Source organism: Momordica charantia (genome assembly GCF_013281855.1).
Source record: "Momordica charantia cultivar OHB3-1 chromosome 10 unlocalized genomic scaffold, Mcharantia_2.0 BLBB01000010.1, whole genome shotgun sequence".
NCBI lineage: Eukaryota > Viridiplantae > Streptophyta > Magnoliopsida > Cucurbitales > Cucurbitaceae > Momordica > Momordica charantia.
Window position 1 is genome coordinate 5,627,928 of NW_028275158.1, and position 18,503 is coordinate 5,646,430.

Sequence of the window (18,503 nt, forward strand, 5' to 3'; positions counted from 1 at the left end):
TTGCACGATGGTGGGCCATCTCCCCCGCCTCCAAAGTTCAAAGTTCAAAGTTCTCTTCTACGCTTAAAAACCTCTTTTTCCCAATTCCGATATACTTCTTCTGCAGGCCTACTTCTCATACTTCCAAGATTTTTCGAGGAAAATTTAGAGCCGATTCAGCTTCTTTGAAGATCCTGGTGGTGCAGCCATGTCTATGCAGCAGCAAAACCTTGATAAGATGCAACTCCGCCAGAACTATCGTAATCTCTGGCACTCTGACCTAATGCGTACCATCCAGGCTGACCCTCCTTGTACGTTCTCGCTTCTTCAATCACTCTTTGGTTTCGAATGTTTTTGCTGATCTGCGCGTGAGTTTGTTTAATTTCTGATGAGGGTGAATGCTTGATTGCAGATTGCTGCCTTTCGTTTTGGTGGTAAGTGCGATGGGGGTTTTCTTTTCTTTTTTCTATTGTTTTGTTATCCTTATAGTTCTGCTTGGAATTTACTCATGGATCTGCTTTGTTCGCCTAGTTCAGTCATCTGTCTCCATTGTGCTATTTGCTTGCTGTCTTGTTCGAGGGTTTTGACTTGCCTCCTTTCTGATTGAGGGGGTCTTCTTGCATTTTCTCTTCGAGATCTTGATTTCAAGTGAAATGTCGAGGCGTTTACTTGTGTTTCTTTGCGTTGACTTAGTCAATCATGTTTCTTAAAATTGAACTATACATCAGCTGGTTATGAATGCACCGATCGAATTTTGTAAATCTGGCGTGTCTTGTGTGACTGTTGACATGGGCGATGATATTTCTGCTCCTAGGTATAAACTGCATACAGATGGATGAGATTGGATGAACCAGCCTAAGAATGCAACTCATTAATTATACAGTTTAGAAGGGCCAGTATCTACAAATCGATACTTGAGCGAATTGAATTTAATGGTCTCAATCAAAGATCATCCCTATTAGCATTAGTTGAATCCTTGCTAGGAAGTGCCATCGTGTGCCCAGAAAATGGTTAGGAAGATGGATTTAGTGGAATATATTGTCGAAGTTAAAGATGATTGTTGAGGGTTCTTATTGGCAGAGGTGGAGTTGTCATCAGTCTATGGTGTTCGTACTATTGTTCAAGTGGTGGCTCATTCTAACACCCCATGGTTAATCAATAGAAATCCTAAAGTCTATGGTACTTCTACAGAATAGGTTGCTGATGGTTTTGTTGAGTTTGACCTTCTACCCAAATGGTATTACACCAAGTTTTGTGGTCTTCCCGTTTTCAACTTTAAGTCTTCTTTGTTTGCATTACTCCAAATTTTGTGGTCTTCCTGTTTTTGGCATTAAGTCTACTTTGTTTGCATTACTCCAAATTTTGTGGTTTCCTATTTTTGACATTGAGTTTACTTTGTTTGCATTGACCAAAAGATGATGATGTGACTAGTGAATTTGAAAGCTTGGTTGGTTTGTCGAGTGTCGGATTTTTGGCTGGCACTTTAAGGTGGTCCGTTGGTCTTCCGAAAACTTATTGCTTTGTTCAAGGCTCAAGCTTTTGGTAAAGAAAGGAAACCAACGGATCCCCATTTAGTAAAGAAAGGAAAATTTAAAGAAAAAGCTTTTGGTTCTCCTTTGTTCAAGCTTCTCACTCAAAGTGCACCCCTTTGTAGTAATTTGATGTTGTTCCATCACGTGAATAAATAGTGCACATAATTTAAGAATAAAGTATAAGAGCCTGGGGTTTTAAAAATGAGCTATTCATGCCTTAGCATTGCTAGCATACCATGTATGGTCGATGACCGGGATGCTTTTACGTTGCATGTATCTTTTGCGTGCATGTATCAGTCTCTCTTTTATTTTTTTTTTCACTTATTTATTTTAAATACTATACATATCCTAGATGCCAAACAAGATCAATTTCCAAGTTCCATATGTTAGTTTATGCAAAATAAGTTTGTGCCAAGATCTCTTTTCTTGTACATCCCAGAGATGTAATCCCTTATTTCCGTATTTGTATCAGTTAGAAATAATTAATTTTCTATTTTTTCTATTAGTTATCATCAATAGATTGTCACAGCTAATTTTTAAGAGCCAGAACATGGGTTTCATGTTGTCACTTTATCTTTTTTCTTGTAGTGGGCCTTGTGTATCATATTTGCTTCGTAAAAGAGCTCTATATAATGACATGTCAAGGTAACTAATTTTGTTTTAGTGACTTTCTAAAAGGTTAGAAAGTGAATTGATTTTGTTGAGTCATTTTCATGTTTTCTTTTTCCACAGATATGTATGCTGTGCAGGCTATATGCCTTGTAGTGGCAGGTGTGGAGAAAGTAAATGCCCTGAATTTTGCCTTTGCACAGAGGTACAAAATATTTCAGTTGTAATGTTTTTAATTACTGAGTATCAGTTATTGATTTAATTCTTTCCTTTGAATGTATTTTTATCAATATATCTTATGGTTTTCTAGAACATGGTGAATGCATACATTAATCAATGCTACAATTTTCAATGTTTGTTTCCATTAGGAAGTCAAGAAAACAAAACTATTTACCCCTTTTGTATTGGAGCTGTGTGTGGGTGTAGTCCTTTCCTATCAATTACTGTGTAGAAATTACTGTAACTTGTAATGTAACCTTGGTAATGAGCTAGGATTTGGTAGTTGGGCTGGTTAGGTGATTTCTGTTGCATTGGCTAAAGCTTTCCTCTCTTTCTCTCGTTCCTCTTTCTGGGTTACTTCCCTGTGGCGTCCTCCTTTGCTTAGGTGGGGAGTTCTAGTGTGGATTTGGAAGTAGGAGCTTTAAAATGACACTATATACTAAGGTTTGAATAGCAGTCGTGGTTGTGCAGTCTAAAAGGAATTGGGGGTCACTTGTGTAGACTGTGAGGTGGATATGGATATCCCTCTACTCAAAGGTATGCTGCTTTGGTTGAACTGTTGAAGGATGGGAAATATATGTAGGGAGATTCCTCCCTTGGTGAAAACCTTTTTTATGGATAGATGCTAGAGAGAGATCTATCTAACCAATACTTTATTATTTTTTTCCGAGTAAAAACTAATACTTCTGTAGCCATACAATTATGTCTTCTGAGTTCTGATACCTATTTTAGAAAAGTGCAAGTCGTCAATGGTGTTGCAGAATTTTGAAGGCAGGACTCTTGGTGAAACTAATTAGATTTAGAAATGTTTATAAATATTTTACATATATAATAAATGTTTATAAATAAAAAATAAAAGACTGACAATTGTATTCAGAGGAACTATGAATAATTCTGCCATAGTAATGATCAAAAGCACCTATTTCTGCATATTATGTGACTTAAGACCTGTAGATACTCCAAATTTATTCTTGCTTTCAGCATCCATTGTTAACTTGAGACCTGTTGATTTGATCTTCAAGGTTTTCCTCTGCTTTGGAAATTCAGTGGCCTCAACTCGGTTTTTGTTGCAAGATGAATTCAATATACAGACAACACAATGCGACAATTGCATTATCGTATGTGCCATTAGTGCCGTTTCTCAATTTTTTTTATATAATTCCCAGTGCCCTCTACTTATTATGTGTTCTAAAATTATTCAGGGTTTTATGTTCTGTCTACAACAATTAGCATGTATATTTTCCATCATTGCACTGATAGTAGGAAGTGAAGAAATCCAAGAGGCTTCTCAACTGCTCTCTTGTTTGGCTAATATGGTGTATTGCACGTAAGTATGTCCTTCCAAATCCTGCTTATTATTCTCTGTCGCGGTGCTCAAGATCCTAATATCTCTTCTTTCAACAGGGTCTGCGCATGTATGCAGGTAAGCAATGAAAGGATGCTTCAGCTATCAAAATTTAAATGTTAGATCATTAGCAGCTAACTGGGTTGATTTGCAGACTCAACACAAAATCGAGATGGACAAGAGAGATGGCATGTTTGGGCCGCAAGTAATGGCAGTTCCTCCTGTTCAACAAATGTCTCGAATCGATCAAGCGGTTCCTCCAGCAGTCGGATATCCACCACAACCTGCGTATGGGCAGCAGTATGGTTATCCTCAGCCTCAAGGCTATCCCGCAGCGGGCTATCCGCAACCAGCTTATCCCCCCTCTGGATATAGGTAAAGTCAGTACCGTTCCACAGATACCTGTGTTATCCACTGTGATGCAATGTGATTTGTCTATGCCATGTTCATATTTTGTGATTTTCTTCCGAGTTTGTTGCTCTCACCTGTATGTGTTGATTTGTGTAATGATCAGTTCAGGGCATAATGTGAAGTTGGTTGAAGAATGACTTGGATGTGTTAACTTTCTTTAATTTGGAATTGTTCTGAGGGGTTGCATACTATTGAGTTATTGGCGAAAATGGAAGTATTCCTCTTTTTTTTTTTTAATGTGAATTTGTGGCACACATTTATTTCGCTAACATTAGTGCTACCCAGTTTTCCTCAACCTGCAATTATTCTGTTATTCTTATGGAGAAAATACAATAATTGTGCAAACAATGAATCAATGGATAATTATTAAATCCAAACAAGATAATGATCTTTCAGCTAACGCATGCATTCTAATTATAAAGAGAATGCAATTTTAGGTGATGATGCATTGATTTCAGAATGCGAACCATAGGAAATTATTTTTCTGGACATATAATAATAATAATGTTTAACAATATTATTGTTTGGTTGAAAATGGGGAATTGCGAATTTTGATAACTGGGATTCACGGTGGCTAGTTCTATGCTAGTAGCTTTTGTGGATAGAGGGTTAAATGATTACTTTATTTGAATCTTGTGAGTTAAGACTGACTAAACTTTGATGCCTTCTGAATCTTTCTACCCATTACTTGACTTTGCCTACCATATTTTTTACTATTTTTTTTATTCTTTTTACCTTATTTATCACTCTAGAAAAAAACATATAAATAATGACAAGTCTCTATTAGTTTTAGAATATCAAGTTGAGGTCAAAATCAGTTTTCTCATGGGAAAAATAAATTTGGGATATGTGAAGAAATGTTGACACCATAATTATTCAGATTTCATCTCGACCAAACGGACCATAGAATGCTATGAACAGCACTATGAACGTACTTTGAACAACAATGAATCATATTTGATACTTCAGTCGAAGGAATACATATTTTGAAAACTAAGAATTAAAAAAAATAATAATACACCCTGTACTCTGCTAAAATAGAATTTAAAGCTATTAGATAAGAACTTGTATGTACTGTTAAATCAAATGAAATCTAGCCCAAAAAGGCGCCATTTTTGGAGGAAGAACTGGGAGTGGCATTGGTGGACAAACTCCAGTGGTCGGAAAACGGCATGGAAGAGAAGCTACTGGTGGTGGTGGTTCCACATTTGGCCACAGTCCTTACGCTCTCAATCAGCTCCTGCGTGTGGCCTTCCTCCTCCAATATCTCCACCAACCGTTTCGGACTGATCACCAATTTCACCTTCCAAATCTCACCGCTCCTCGAAAACACCTCCGTCTGCGACCGCTTCAGAATCCCCTGGTAGTCCAACGACATTCTGTAAGGCGCCATCGCCGCCGCCTCCGGTACGCTGTTCGATCTCACGTGCCCCTCACGCACCCTCATAATCTCCCTCTCCCTCTCCCTCTCCCTCTCGCTCTCGCTCTCGCTCTCGCTTCCCCTGTTTCGGGGGAGCAAGTAATAGGACTTTCCGGGCACAAGCTCCTCCTGGTGGGGCAGCGGGTTCCAGAACAGATCGTGGCTCCGGAATATCCCGTACCCGGGGAACTCGTCGGCGATGCACCCGACGGTGATCGGAGAACCCAACTCCATGATCCCCCCGTTGGCGGTTATGACTTTGATCTTCCCCTGAATCTGGCCGGAGCCACCGCCGAATAAGCAGTTGCCCATTGAGGAGCTCTGTTTCTGGCAGGGACTGGAGAATGTATCTTTTTGGGGAAGACAAATTGGAAAAGATCAGGGGAGTGTCGGTGGTGGGTTTTCGGCACTAAATTAAATGGAATTGAATTGAATGGTGGATTTGGATTATAGAGCTACAGCTGTGTGGGGTTGGGATGGAGTGGAAACAAAAAGAAAGATGTAAAAGAAAAAGGAAGAGAAAACAGAGTGGGATTCGGATTGGAGAGCAGACCAGAAGCAGAAAACGGAGTAATGGTGTCTGTGGACTGTTGGTTTTGTTTAGTGCGATGGGAAAGTGGCCAGTTCATATTCATGTTCATACGCGCAAACTCGTATTTAATTGGGGTTTTCTGTTCTCCAACTGCTTCATGTACAACTACAAGTTGTTTTCTTTTAATTAATAATTGAAATTTTAAAGTTCAAATATTCGACTTTGATTTATTTTTGTCATGTGACTTTAAAAAACGATTATTTTGATGTCTTGTCACAATTTTAACGGACACTACAATCGGTATATTTCTTTCTATGTAACTACTACTTTATATTAAAGAATTTTCATTGTGTGTAGAATTTATGTTAGCGTTTTAGAAAATATGGATAAAAAGAATCATTTTTTTAATACATAGATCAAAACAAAAAATTTTGAAAGTATAGGAACTAAAATTAACCAAACTTAAAAATACTGGGACCAAAATAAATCAAAGCCGAAAGTATATAGACCAATACAATAACGTCATTGTTTATCATTTTTTTTTATTTTGAAAACACAGTTATTTGGTAATCTATAGTTTTTTTTTTAATACAACAATACATCAAGATATTTTAATTAGAGATAAGTATCTTAACCAGTTGAATTAAATTCAGATTGGATAGCTTCCCTCTTAAATTATATTATGGTCCAAAATTTGAAAGTAAAATAGAATATACTTTGAAAGGGCTAAAACAAGGTTATTTAGATTTTTTTTTTTTTTTTAATGAAGAAGATCGATTATTAGGAGTGAGAAAGAATAATTAGTTCTGAGGTCAATTTGATGTATTTTGTTATTTTGTTAATTGAATTAACATTGGAGTTGAATATGTAATTAGATTCATGAAGTAAAGTAAAATAAGGAGTCAAGATTTTGGATGATTCTTTGGTGCAACTTTATGTAACCTCAAAATCCAACTGGTGGGACCCGCATGTTGGGCACTTAATTTAATGCGAATTGACCAACTTTTGGTCAAATTTCTGTGCCACAAAGTTCCAATTAAGCGAAGACATTTTTTAAAGACGTATACTTATGAATCATAGGTTAAATTATTTTAAAATAAATAATATTTAATACTTCCCAAATCTATTTAATATTTTTTTCAAAATTCATGACATGTTAGACACAGAATTAAACTATTTATGTCATTTTAAAAACTAAACTTGTTAGACTCAAAATAAAAATGAGAGAGACAAATTTGTAACATATCAAAAGCAAGTCTCTTGTTTCATGTTATGTTAAATTACCCCATTAATTCAATCAATGTCATGTATCAACTTTTAAATAGCAACGTTAATTATATTATTGGATAAAATACATTTTTGATCCTTGAAGTTTGGAGTAAGTGTCCATTTTATCCCTGAAATTTCGAAAAAAAAATAATTTAGGGACGCAAATTTACAAAATGGTTATGTTCCTTAAATGCTTTGACCGTTAATTGACCAAAGTTAAGATTTAATATCTCCTTTTCATCACTGTCGTCATCATCGTCGATGTTGTCCCTCGTCGAATCTTTGCTGGCTGGCGACATCAATGTTGGAGGAGGGAGAAGAGAGAGGAAGATGGAAATTCCGATCACATAAAAATATTATTAAATTAATATATTTTACTAGAATACTTGATCAGCAATATACAATCAACAACTATACACCATACCATCTACTTAGGAACCATTTAAAATTATTTAACAAATTTTAAAGACAAAACATTCCTTTCGGGACTCGGGACTCTAAGGACCAAATAAATACATATTCCAAACTTTAAGATTAAAAGTATATTCTGCCCCCGAGTTGAGAATTAATATGTAATTCAAACTTTATAGGGTTTAAAAACACCCCAACACAAACAATTTTGTGATCCAGCCTTTTATTTTATAATACTTATGGTAGTGCTAGGATAGCTTCTTCCAAAAATATTTTCCTTTTTAGAGGAGAAACTTCAAAATTTTTAAATTTTTTCCTCCCTCATAGTTTTGATTCTATGCTTTTTCTTCCTTTTTGCAGTCAAGCACACAAAATATGTTTAAAGGCTAAATAGACTCACGAAATATATTCAAAATACCTTCACTCTGCTTGTTGGATTTATGCTGTACCATAGCAGTGAGGTGGTTACAAATACCAAAAATTTCTGCCCAACTGAGAATGAGATTCACATCTGCCATTATCATCTTCAGTGAAGGATGAGGCACAAAGTTTTGATCCTACACACTCTGATTGCTGCTTAAAGACATTTAATTTCTATGTGCGAAAGCCCCGACAAAGTCGATCTTCTTCCGTCCACCTGGGTGGTATAGACATTCTATTCTCTTTCTAATCCGGGGTGAACACGAAAGAAAAATATAAACAAGAAGAGTAGAGCAAATAAGCAGGTTATAAGCATCACTTCACAATCTCCTCCCGATCTTGGCGAATCGTCTGCCTATTCCAAATATGACCGCCTTTGTTAATAGTCCTCGGTCAATAGTGCAGGCTAGAACAATAGCTCCACCAACCACAAGCAGTTTGGGAATGTTCTTCCCAACTGGTTTTTCATTTGAGTTTGAACTTTGATCCTCCAATGAATCATTATGAGTGCTATCTTCCAGAGATCTCAAGTAGTCTACATTAACTTTGGTGTTGATCTGAGCCATGAACACGCAATGTGGTATGGTTGATCTTAATCCTCTCTCTTTTTGGTATGCTCGTAGCCCGGGATCGATCTTTTTAACAGTTCCCCACATTCCCTGCCGAACTCCAAGCTTAGCAATTTCCCAAGGAATGCCCATATCTTCGTAGTGAAACAGCAGAACTTCGCATGCAGTTAACTGTCCATCACCCTTTCTTGATTCAACTGTAAAAGAAAGGAAACTCACTCTTAATCACATCTTAAAAGGGCTGCTGCTGTGAAGAAAAAGCAACTAACTTCTGACTAGAAAAGAAGGATGGAAGAGGAAAGGTAAAGAGATTCTGAAATATTTTAGGGCCCCATTACATTTTCTTTCAATTCCAAGGACAGCTACTTTGCAACCCCCCAACCAACCTTCATCTAGATGAAATGAAAGAACAACATGACAGCATGCGGTGCCAAAACCCTAATGATGGTTAAATAATACAGGTAAGAATTTAGTTACCTGCACGGATACGCCAGCTTGAATAGTATAAATCAACTCGTCTGGGTTTGTTGCGTCTGGGTACAGAGGAACATGGTACACTCTAAACAAAGAGAAACAAACCAATGAATTATTGCCAGAATAGTGATTAGGAAAAAAATTGTGGCAGAACAACAGCAGTTAGGACTACTTTTCCAAATATATCTACAGACCTGTTCATGAGGGCAACGCAACAATTTATTTTGTAGGAGTGACAGCAAGTCAAGAGGAATGATGATAACTAAAATGTCTCGTGCATCACATTTACTGGTTTACTAATGAACTTGGACCGAATAAAACCTGATTGTAATATCAATACAAACATACCCTTTTTGGGTCAACAGACAGATTGTAATTTCATTCGTCATAAATATAGTGATCTTATTCTAAACTTTTCACAACATCAAAAAGGAACAATGCTTTCTGTTATCACACACACACACAAAAAAAAAATAAAAAATAAAAAGGAAGGAACAATGCTTTTAGTTATCACACAGATCATAACCCTGGGGGGTGGAACACAGATGGGCTAATGTAAGAACCAAACTTCAAATATTTGAGACGGCATCAGTTTAATCAGAAAAATAGTAAAATTCAAAGAGAAAAGAAACATAAGAATAACTTGAAAAGAAACCAGGGGAACAAGCACAAGATATCAGGCTAGGGATGACTACTCATTATACCTTTGTGACACAGTAATATGATCGTCCTGCTTCCCAAATTCGTCGCCCAATTATGTATTCTCTGTCACTACAGAAGAAAGGAAACTGAACCACCAAAGAAAAAGGAAATGGTAAACAAAACAGTAATCACCACTGAAATAAAAAAAGAAAAAAAAAATCCAAGGAACAAATTATAAAGAAAACAGCTGCCTCACCTTGCGCACCCAATGGACTACCATTGTTCCTGTTGTTGGGCATTCTGCTAAAGCTTTAGCAGAAATAAGCATGTCATCCCATTTTGACCGAAAATCATCATCCCAAAAGAAATCCCTCACCATCTCCGGAGTTGCATTTTCATACACTGTTCTACTTCTATATTGTGGAGGACCAGTCTGGTAAGACCACACACGCCAAAGCAAAATAATACAGTATGTTACTAAGTGTTATGGGCAGCAAAAGGAACAGAAATAGGACTTGGATAAAATCAAGGCTGATAAAACAATGTTAGACAGTAAGACTGCAGTGATCATTTGGAACAAAATGAGTTGAATAGGGAATTCAGTTTACATAAATTTCACACTAATTCTATGATTTAAGTATATATAATTCAACTTAATTGGTAAGCAAACAGCTGCACATAAATTTCAACATTATTTTTCACCTAAATTATGAAGATAAAACCAATTTTTTAATCCCTTAAATCGTATCACCAAAGTTCCATTGAGATCATTGTGTTGCAAAGGGATGATACCTCAGGATCTCTTCTCCATGCTTGATAACCCATATTCGAAGTAGAACGATCCATCATTTGAATCCATGCTGGACCTCCATCTTTCTCTTCAACTAGCTTATATATATACTCCAAATCATTTCCATTCACAAGTTTCAATTTGTCCACTTCAAGTTCTGACAAACTGGTGAAAAACAGAATCAGATGTTAGAAATGATTAATAATGGATGAACAAAGTTTCAACTTCATCCCACCAAGTATCAATAACTATACTTCACCAGCTAAATTTACTCTGTTTAGAAAAGGGGGAAAAATCAACTGTACTATTGCTTGTAAGAACAACTAAAGAACCTGGAGTCGGAATGGGAGCTTGGCGGCGGAGGGGAACTTTCCTTCTCATCTTTTCCATCGAAGGTGGTAGATATGCAGCTGGGCATCGGAAAACTCAAGGAATTGAAGCTCGGGAAAGATCCCAACAACGAAAAAGATGTCGATGAGGGCTTAGAATCATCAGAAACTGAAGAATCCAACATTTCTCTTCCCAAATTAGCCCATTTCGGCTTCCACGTCCACCCAACCAAAACCCCAACAACAACCGCAACCCAAAGAGGAGCAATAAAGATCATAAGCTCGCCAAGTACATCAACAATTCTGGGTCTCCCCAAAATCTCCGCCAAAACCGAAATCAAAGCCATACCCAATCGAAGAAAGAAAAAGATGAAACAAAATAAAAAGAAAAACCCTCAAATCCAATCAAATAGATGGGCGTCAAAGCACATAGATTACTCGAGGGTTTCAAGAGAGGAAGAGAAAAACAGAAAAAAAAGAATAGGGAGGCCTTAATTCGAAATGGATTCCAATGATTAGAACAAGGTAGTGGGAAGTATAAAATGAATTAAAAAAAGGGGAAGAATAAGAAGTAGATGGACGATTAGATTTAGATATAGTTTGTGAGTATGAGAATAGAAATTGGAAGAAGAGATAAGGAAGAAGACAAAAACTTGAGAAGGGTTGTGGATAAGGATTCGAAGATAGCGGTAGCGGAGGATGCCCTTAAGATTGCCGTAGGCCCAAACAATTTTGGGTCTTTTATTTCTTGCTTCCACGAGTGGTAGACGCAGCACACTGAGGAGCTCCTCAAAATATTTTCATTTTAAGTTTAGATATATTTTTGTTTCTCGTTTCCGCTACCTACTTCTAAAACGAACTCTCGAAATATTTATGTTAGTCTCTGTAAATTATTTTCATCGTTCATTTTTATTTTTATCTCATTTTTATTATAATTTTGGTATGGTATTTCATTCACAAATTTTTTTTTTAAATATATTCATAAAGATTTTTATTGAGTATAATTTTATGTTAAAATATTTGCAAATAAATACCATTTTATCCGGAACAAAATTAGATATTTTAAAAATATAGAGAAATATAATAATCAAAATAAATATTTTAAAAGTATGAATATCAAAATAAAAAATCAAAAGATCTGAGACGAAAATAATATTTAAACTTATCTTTTATTTTTACAAATTTTCTTATGGTTGTTAATAGATGATATGCTTAAATAATATTGCATATGATATGAGGCTATTCTCTCTTCTGGGGAAGTATCTTCCAAAACTTCTTCGAAAATGACAATCTCAACCTTGTCAATAAACTCTCCAAAAAGAAAAAAAAAATGTCAATAAACACTATTTAAATATCTATTTTTTTTTAGTTTCATAAATTAAAAATCTCCTCACTAGTTCTGTTGTAATAATAATAATAAATAAATTAATCGATTTTAGTCATAACTTTCAAATGATCTATTTTAATTTGTAAACTTAAAAAATCAATTATTTTAGTATTTAAACTTTTCTAATTTTTATTTTAATCTTTAAATTTTCAGAAATGGTTTTATTTTATTATTCTATACTTAACATTTGAGTTAATTAATACTTGTCCAAACACATGTATTGAGAGAGTCTACGTTATCGTTAACAAGAACTTAGTTCAACGATAATTGACATCTGTCTCTGACCAAGAGGTTATAAGTTCTAATCCCTTACTCTCACTTGCACAGTCCCAACACCCATGAATTCAATATTTATTATATATGTTATGAAACAAATTGAAAATAAGAACATATTTTTAATGTTTCCAAAGTGAAATCAATAAACATAAATAATTAAAAAAAAAACTTAGGTCTCTTAGTAAAATTGAAAACAAAAAACGAAAACAAATCGTATACATGTTTATGACATTTGGGGCGGATGCTATCCATAAATCAATTTAGATCGTGGAGCCTAATCATCCAATAGACTTGGTTTAAGTTTAAGTTGAAGCTCAAGAGAAGTTGTAGTCTAAATTTAAGATAAGGAAGTACTAATTAAGGGCATGTGGGTTATGTACCTTAAGAGTTGTGTCATCGCATAAGTATGTTAAGTGCAAAAGACCTATAATACTAAGCTATAACACTAGCTTGATTGAGTACCTATCTCTAGACTGTCTCATAGTGTGTGTATATATATACAATTTAATACAACAATATGTGAGATGCGGATTCAAACTCGTCGGATCTTATCGAATTTTGGTGCCTTTAACTAGTTGAGCTAAGTTTGGATTGACACGTGAGTGAGGGTGTTCAAAAAACCTGGTGATCCAAACAACCCAATCCCTAGGTTGGTTGAAAATTTTAAAAACCGAAAATTCGGTTCAGTTCGTTGGTTAAATAACATTTTGGTCGGTTCACCCCGAATCAAACCAAACTCATTCAATTAAAAAAAAAAATACATACATACCTACTATAATTAGGGCTTTGTTTTCTTTCTTGCCTCCCTCTCCCTCTCCCTCTCCCCCTACCCCCTCCCCTTATGTCTCCCCCTTCGTCTCCCTCCACACCCTCTCCACTTACTATACCGATAACCCTTAAATCGTTGCAACCTTAGATCCACCATTGAAAGCGCTCTAATATCCATGAATATCGACTTTCTTCGTGAAACCTTCCCTCTTCTCCTCCTTTCCTCTCCTGATTTCATCACCTCACTCATCGATCTCTCTCACGCCATTGTGTCTCACGATTCTTATCTCTCTCTCGAACTCGTTGCTTTCAGTCTTTCTCGATCTCACTTTCTCTTACCTCTCTCAACCCGGTGACCTAACCCGACCAAACTTGAAAATCTTAAATTGGGTTGGGTTGGATTGACTATTGTGTTCGGTTCAATCGGTTCCTTGATCTGATGGGTTGGTTCAGAAAACTTCCCAAACCCAACCTAACTCAACCCGCGAACACCCTTACACGTGAGAGTAATATTCAATCTATAAACAAAAGCTTTCAACAACTTGCCATCATTAGGTGTTAAGTAAAAAATATTAGTAACATAATAATAGTTTTGGAGCTTGATTTGTTTTGAGAAAATAAAGATTAGAAAAACAAATTTCCTTTGAGTGGTTTGGACCAAAGGTTAGACAAATTTGAGGAAGTGCGTCAAGATCTCTATGGTTTTTTTTTCCCTTAATAATCTTCATTATTTTAGTAGAATCTCCATAGTTTTAGTTTTTGCAAAGAACAACATGTGTTAGAAGTTTCTCACGTGACTCTACTAAAAAACGTGTTTCACAATGTGGCAAAAGTGAACAATTAAAAGTAGGATTGATGAAAGTTTTGTCAAATATGTCCAACAACTTTATTTATGACAATAAAGTGTGTGTACAATGCAACTTAATTCTTATTCAAGTGAGATTATTCATCACCTAAGCTATATTTAGTATTTTATAGTTTTTTTAATACAATATATGGGGTGGGGGATCGAACTCGCAACCTATTTGTTGGAGATATATGTCAATTACTGTTGAATTATGCTCGTTTTAGCAGTATTTGATAGTCAGTAACGAATAAAAGTAACTATCTCCAAATCTCAAAGATGATAACAAGTTTCAAAGTCTAAAAAAATAGGAATATAACCTCCATAAGAGAATATCATAAGAAAAATATGATTGTATGGCTCCAACACCCGCGTGAATGATGATCAAATAATATTTATATTTATGTTTCGTAAAAAATTGGAAAGGGAAACAAGAAACTTGTTTTGATTGTTTCCAAAATTTCTATACAATTTTAAGAATGTTTTATGATCCATTTGATAACATTCTAGTTTACTGTTTTTGTTTCCTCATTTTTAATAAAGATAAATATAATTACACGGTTTGGACGCCTATGCATTCAATAATGATAAAACAATATTTTTATTTATGCTTTAGAAAAAATTGGAAACGGAAACCAGAAACAAAAGAAAAAAAAATTTGATTCTATTGCTTCCAAAATTTTATACAATTTTGAGAAATATTTCAAAAATGAGAAACAAAAACATAAATAGTTGTCTTTAGATTTTTTTCATAAAATTAGAAATGAAAGACAAAAAAAAATATAAACGTTAACAAATGAGTCCATAATTAATTGGAAATATTAGATTTCTTAATAAAATTTGGAAACGTAAACGTCACTAATCCATAAATTCCATTTTGTCACCAATTTTAGTTGAGGAAGAAATTTTAATTGGTGGGCCAAGTGAAAGGCAAGGGCAAGAAGCAAACAAGAAAGCTCGTGGAAAACACAGAGGTAGTTTGATTTTGGAGAAAAGACAAAAGAAAGAGGATACCTTAATGATCATTGATATGCAATTAAATTCATTAAACTTTTTTATTTCACTGCATTCCAAAATGTTTGTGCCCTTTAATTTGAAAATATTTATCACTGCATTCTACTTTTTTTTTAATTAATTTATTGTATTCTATGCATGACACAAATGTTAGTATAAATTTTTAATTTATTTCAAATTTTTAGTACTATAAAACTTATAACCTTTGAGTGGAAATAGATGTTCAACCATGTTTAAGTTGGCAGTATAATATTTTATTTTGTTATTCTAATAAGTGAAATAGTCATCTTTATTAACTATCTTGCAAAAATAACTTTAATAAACTCAACATTTTTAATTATTATTCATTATTAAATAAGTATCAATATGGAATTTTGTTTTAACGGTCAAAATAAATATTAAATGCGATATTGGGACTCTTTTCATATATATATATTTGAATACATGATATGATTTAATTTGAATTATTTTAGTATTAGTTTTGTCTCAAATTATGATTGGGATATAATTTAGAATGTGATTTAGATTTCCAATTCATTGATTTAGGTATCTAAATTTATTTGATTAAGATATTACTTGTTTTAGTTTTGTATCAGAGTTTAGGGAGCCTAGTGCCGATTTGAAGTTGGCCGAAGCTTGTTGTTGTTGCCGTAGACCACTCCTCCACTAGCATTAATAAGTGGAAGGGTGGTTGGTTTGTTTGTGATTCGATGATGGGTTTGTGTGCTGATGTTGCTTGACTTGATCCTTGTTGGATTTTTTTTTCTTTTTAAATCGGTTGATTTTCATTCGTATTCGAGTTCGTGGTCCCTCGTACCAGAAAATCGAGTTCGTGGTCCCTCGTACCAGAAAATCGAGTTCGTGGTCTCTCGTATTAGAAAATCAAGTTGGTGGTTTCTCGTGTCAGAAAAATGAGTTCGAGATATGGTCATCTTGATTGTGTTATGATTTGCATTTATGACCAGCATTCTCCAGCTCGAGAAGAGATATGATTGATATAATTTAGTATTGATTTGTATTAGATATCCAATTATGATTTGGATATAATTTAGGATATAATTTAGATTTTCAATTCCTTGATTTAGGTATCTAAATTTATTTGATTAAGATATTACAATTTTAGTCGTATTAAATGGATGGGTCGAGTTGTATTAAATTTGAGGATTTCAATCAATAAAATTGTTTGGTTATTCTAACTATTTTCAAATATTTTGAATTTATAGATCTAAAATGCTTAATCACGTGCAACGACAAAAGTAGTTTAAATGATATAAACTTTGTAATTTCCCCTTTTTCTTTCTCCGTTGGTATGGTTGGATAATATATTTTAATTGTGAAATCTTGAAAATAAGATTATAATTTTCAAAATAATTTTAAGATAAGTAACAACCACCCTACTCTCACGTCTTTAAAAAAAAAAAAAAAATCAACCCACCCTACTTCATGGGAAATTGAGATTTTTGACCCTTTCAATAACCACTTTGGACTTTTGACCCCCTTTTGATTTTTACTATTTATGACTCCTCCACCTCAGATTTCTGACCCCTCCCCTTATTTTGCTTTGTAAAATTACCAAGTTACCCTCAATTTAAAAAAAGAATCAAACTCAGCCCTCCCCTCCTTTCCATCCCTGTCTCGGTCCTTCCCCTCCCTTATTCACTATCTCGTTGTCCATCACAGTCTTCATCCCGGTCTCTCCCTCACAACCAGAAAGTTCATCTCCGTCGTTTCTTCTTCGTCTCCCTCACTTCGTCTCTATCAGAGCTTTCCCCTTTCCCTAATTGAGGTAATTTTTCTTTCGAACTCGCGATCTTATTGTGAATGATTTTCTACCTTTTTTTTCTTCGTTCTTTGCGTGGGTGTGAATGATTTCAACCTTCGGCTCTATCTGAAGTAGCCAAGATTATTATGAAGTTTGATTTATTGTTGCTTCCATTGTTTTGTTTTAATTTTTGACTTTCAGGGTTCCATCTCGGCTTTAAGCCCGGTGGATTTAGGACCGGGATGAAACCCTGAAAGTCCATTGGGATGGACTTTCTGGATTCCATCTCGGGCCTCATCCCGATTCGAAATAGACCGGGATGAAGACCGAGATGGAATCCAGAAAGAAGGATGGACTTTCTAGAATCCATCTTGGGACTCATCCCGGTTCGAAATGGACCGGGACAAGGCCCGAGATAGAATCCAGAAAGTCTTTTTGGATTCCATCTCGGGCCTCGTCCCGGTCCATTTCGAACCGGGATGAGTCCCAAGATGGATTCCAGAAAGTCCATCCTTCTTTCTGGATTCCATCTCGGTCTTCATCCCGGTCTATTTCGAATCGGGATGAGGCCCGAGATGGAATCCAGAAAGTCCATCCCAATGGACTTTCAGGGTTTCATCCCGGTCCTAAATCCACCGGGCTTAAAGCCGAGATGGAACCCTGAAAGTCAAAAATTAAAACAAAACAATGGAAGCAACAATAAATCAAACTTCATAATAACCTTGGCTACTTCAGATAGAGCCGAAGGTTGAAATCATTAACACCCACGCAAAGAACGAAGAGAAAAAAGGTAGAAAATCATTCACAATAAGATCGCGAGTTCGAAAGAAAAATTACCTCAATTAGGGAAAGGGGAAAGCTCTGATAGAGACGAAGTGAGGGAGACGAAGAAGAAACGACGGAGATGAACTTTCTGGTTGTGAGGGAGAGACCGGGATGAAGACTGTGATGGACAACGAGATAGTGAATAAGGGAGGGGAAGGACCGAGACAGGGATGGAAAGGAGGGGAGGGCTGAGTTTGATTCTTTTTTTAAATTGAGGGTAACTTGGTAATTTTACAAAGCAAAATAAGGGGAGGGGTCAGAAATCTGGGGTGGAGGGGTCATAAATAGTTAAAAATCAAAAGGGGATCAAAAGTCCAAAATGGTTATTGAAAGGGGTAAAAAATCCTAATTTCCCCTTCAGAGGTGATTTAAATAAGTTTTTATATATAAAATAAAATAATAATTTTTTTTACAACAATTTGAGATAATAGGTGATCAATTTCCGATTCTGAGCACATATCAATTATGCTATACCAATTAAATTCGTTAAATTGCTCGTTTCTTTTATACTTCAATTGCTTGTAAATATAAATGCAATAGTCTCCTAAAAAAATTAACTCAAAAGGTAATTAATATTTTAGGTAATTTTTAATTTGATACTTAACCTTTACCAACTTGTATGTATTAAAAATCATCAATTAGATTATTCAATACAAAATTGTTAAAATTGGTTAAG

General features: G+C 35.1%; 3 protein-coding genes across 4 annotated transcripts; 1 reads left to right on the top strand and 2 right to left on the bottom strand.

Moving 5' to 3' along the window:
- The first annotated feature begins 63 nt into the window (after nucleotides 1-63).
- LOC111008366 (uncharacterized) lies at nucleotides 64-4,332 on the top strand. The gene is made up of 8 exons (XM_022281034.2): nucleotides 64-290; nucleotides 392-413; nucleotides 2,100-2,156; nucleotides 2,244-2,325; nucleotides 3,362-3,457; nucleotides 3,542-3,666; nucleotides 3,744-3,762; nucleotides 3,839-4,332. The coding sequence occupies exons 1-8, from the start codon at nucleotides 188-190 to the stop codon at nucleotides 4,061-4,063; spliced, it is 729 nt and encodes a 242-aa protein (XP_022136726.1). The 5' UTR covers nucleotides 64-187; the 3' UTR covers nucleotides 4,064-4,332.
- A 695-nt stretch (nucleotides 4,333-5,027) lies between these two features.
- LOC111008316 (DUF4228 domain protein) lies at nucleotides 5,028-6,207 on the bottom strand. The gene has a single exon (XM_088117734.1). The coding sequence runs from the start codon at nucleotides 5,825-5,827 to the stop codon at nucleotides 5,189-5,191; it is 639 nt and encodes a 212-aa protein (XP_087973860.1). The 5' UTR covers nucleotides 5,828-6,207; the 3' UTR covers nucleotides 5,028-5,188.
- A 1,926-nt stretch (nucleotides 6,208-8,133) lies between these two features.
- Nucleotides 8,134-11,553, bottom strand: LOC111008296 (uncharacterized). Of its 2 annotated transcripts, XM_088118899.1 has the most exons (7): nucleotides 10,955-11,553; nucleotides 10,625-10,787; nucleotides 10,089-10,265; nucleotides 9,895-9,978; nucleotides 9,194-9,275; nucleotides 9,055-9,108; nucleotides 8,134-8,913 (listed from the first exon to the last, which is right to left on the bottom strand). In XM_088118899.1, exons 1-7 carry the CDS (start codon nucleotides 11,296-11,298, stop codon nucleotides 8,468-8,470), a joined length of 1,350 nt encoding a protein of 449 aa, XP_087975025.1. In that variant the 5' UTR covers nucleotides 11,299-11,553; the 3' UTR covers nucleotides 8,134-8,467. The 2 variants fall into 2 exon arrangements, with proteins under 2 accessions (XP_087975025.1, XP_022136640.1); XM_022280948.2 differs by lacking the exon at nucleotides 9,055-9,108 and having other exon boundaries at nucleotides 10,955-11,549.
- Nucleotides 11,554-18,503: the final 6,950 nt, after the last annotated feature.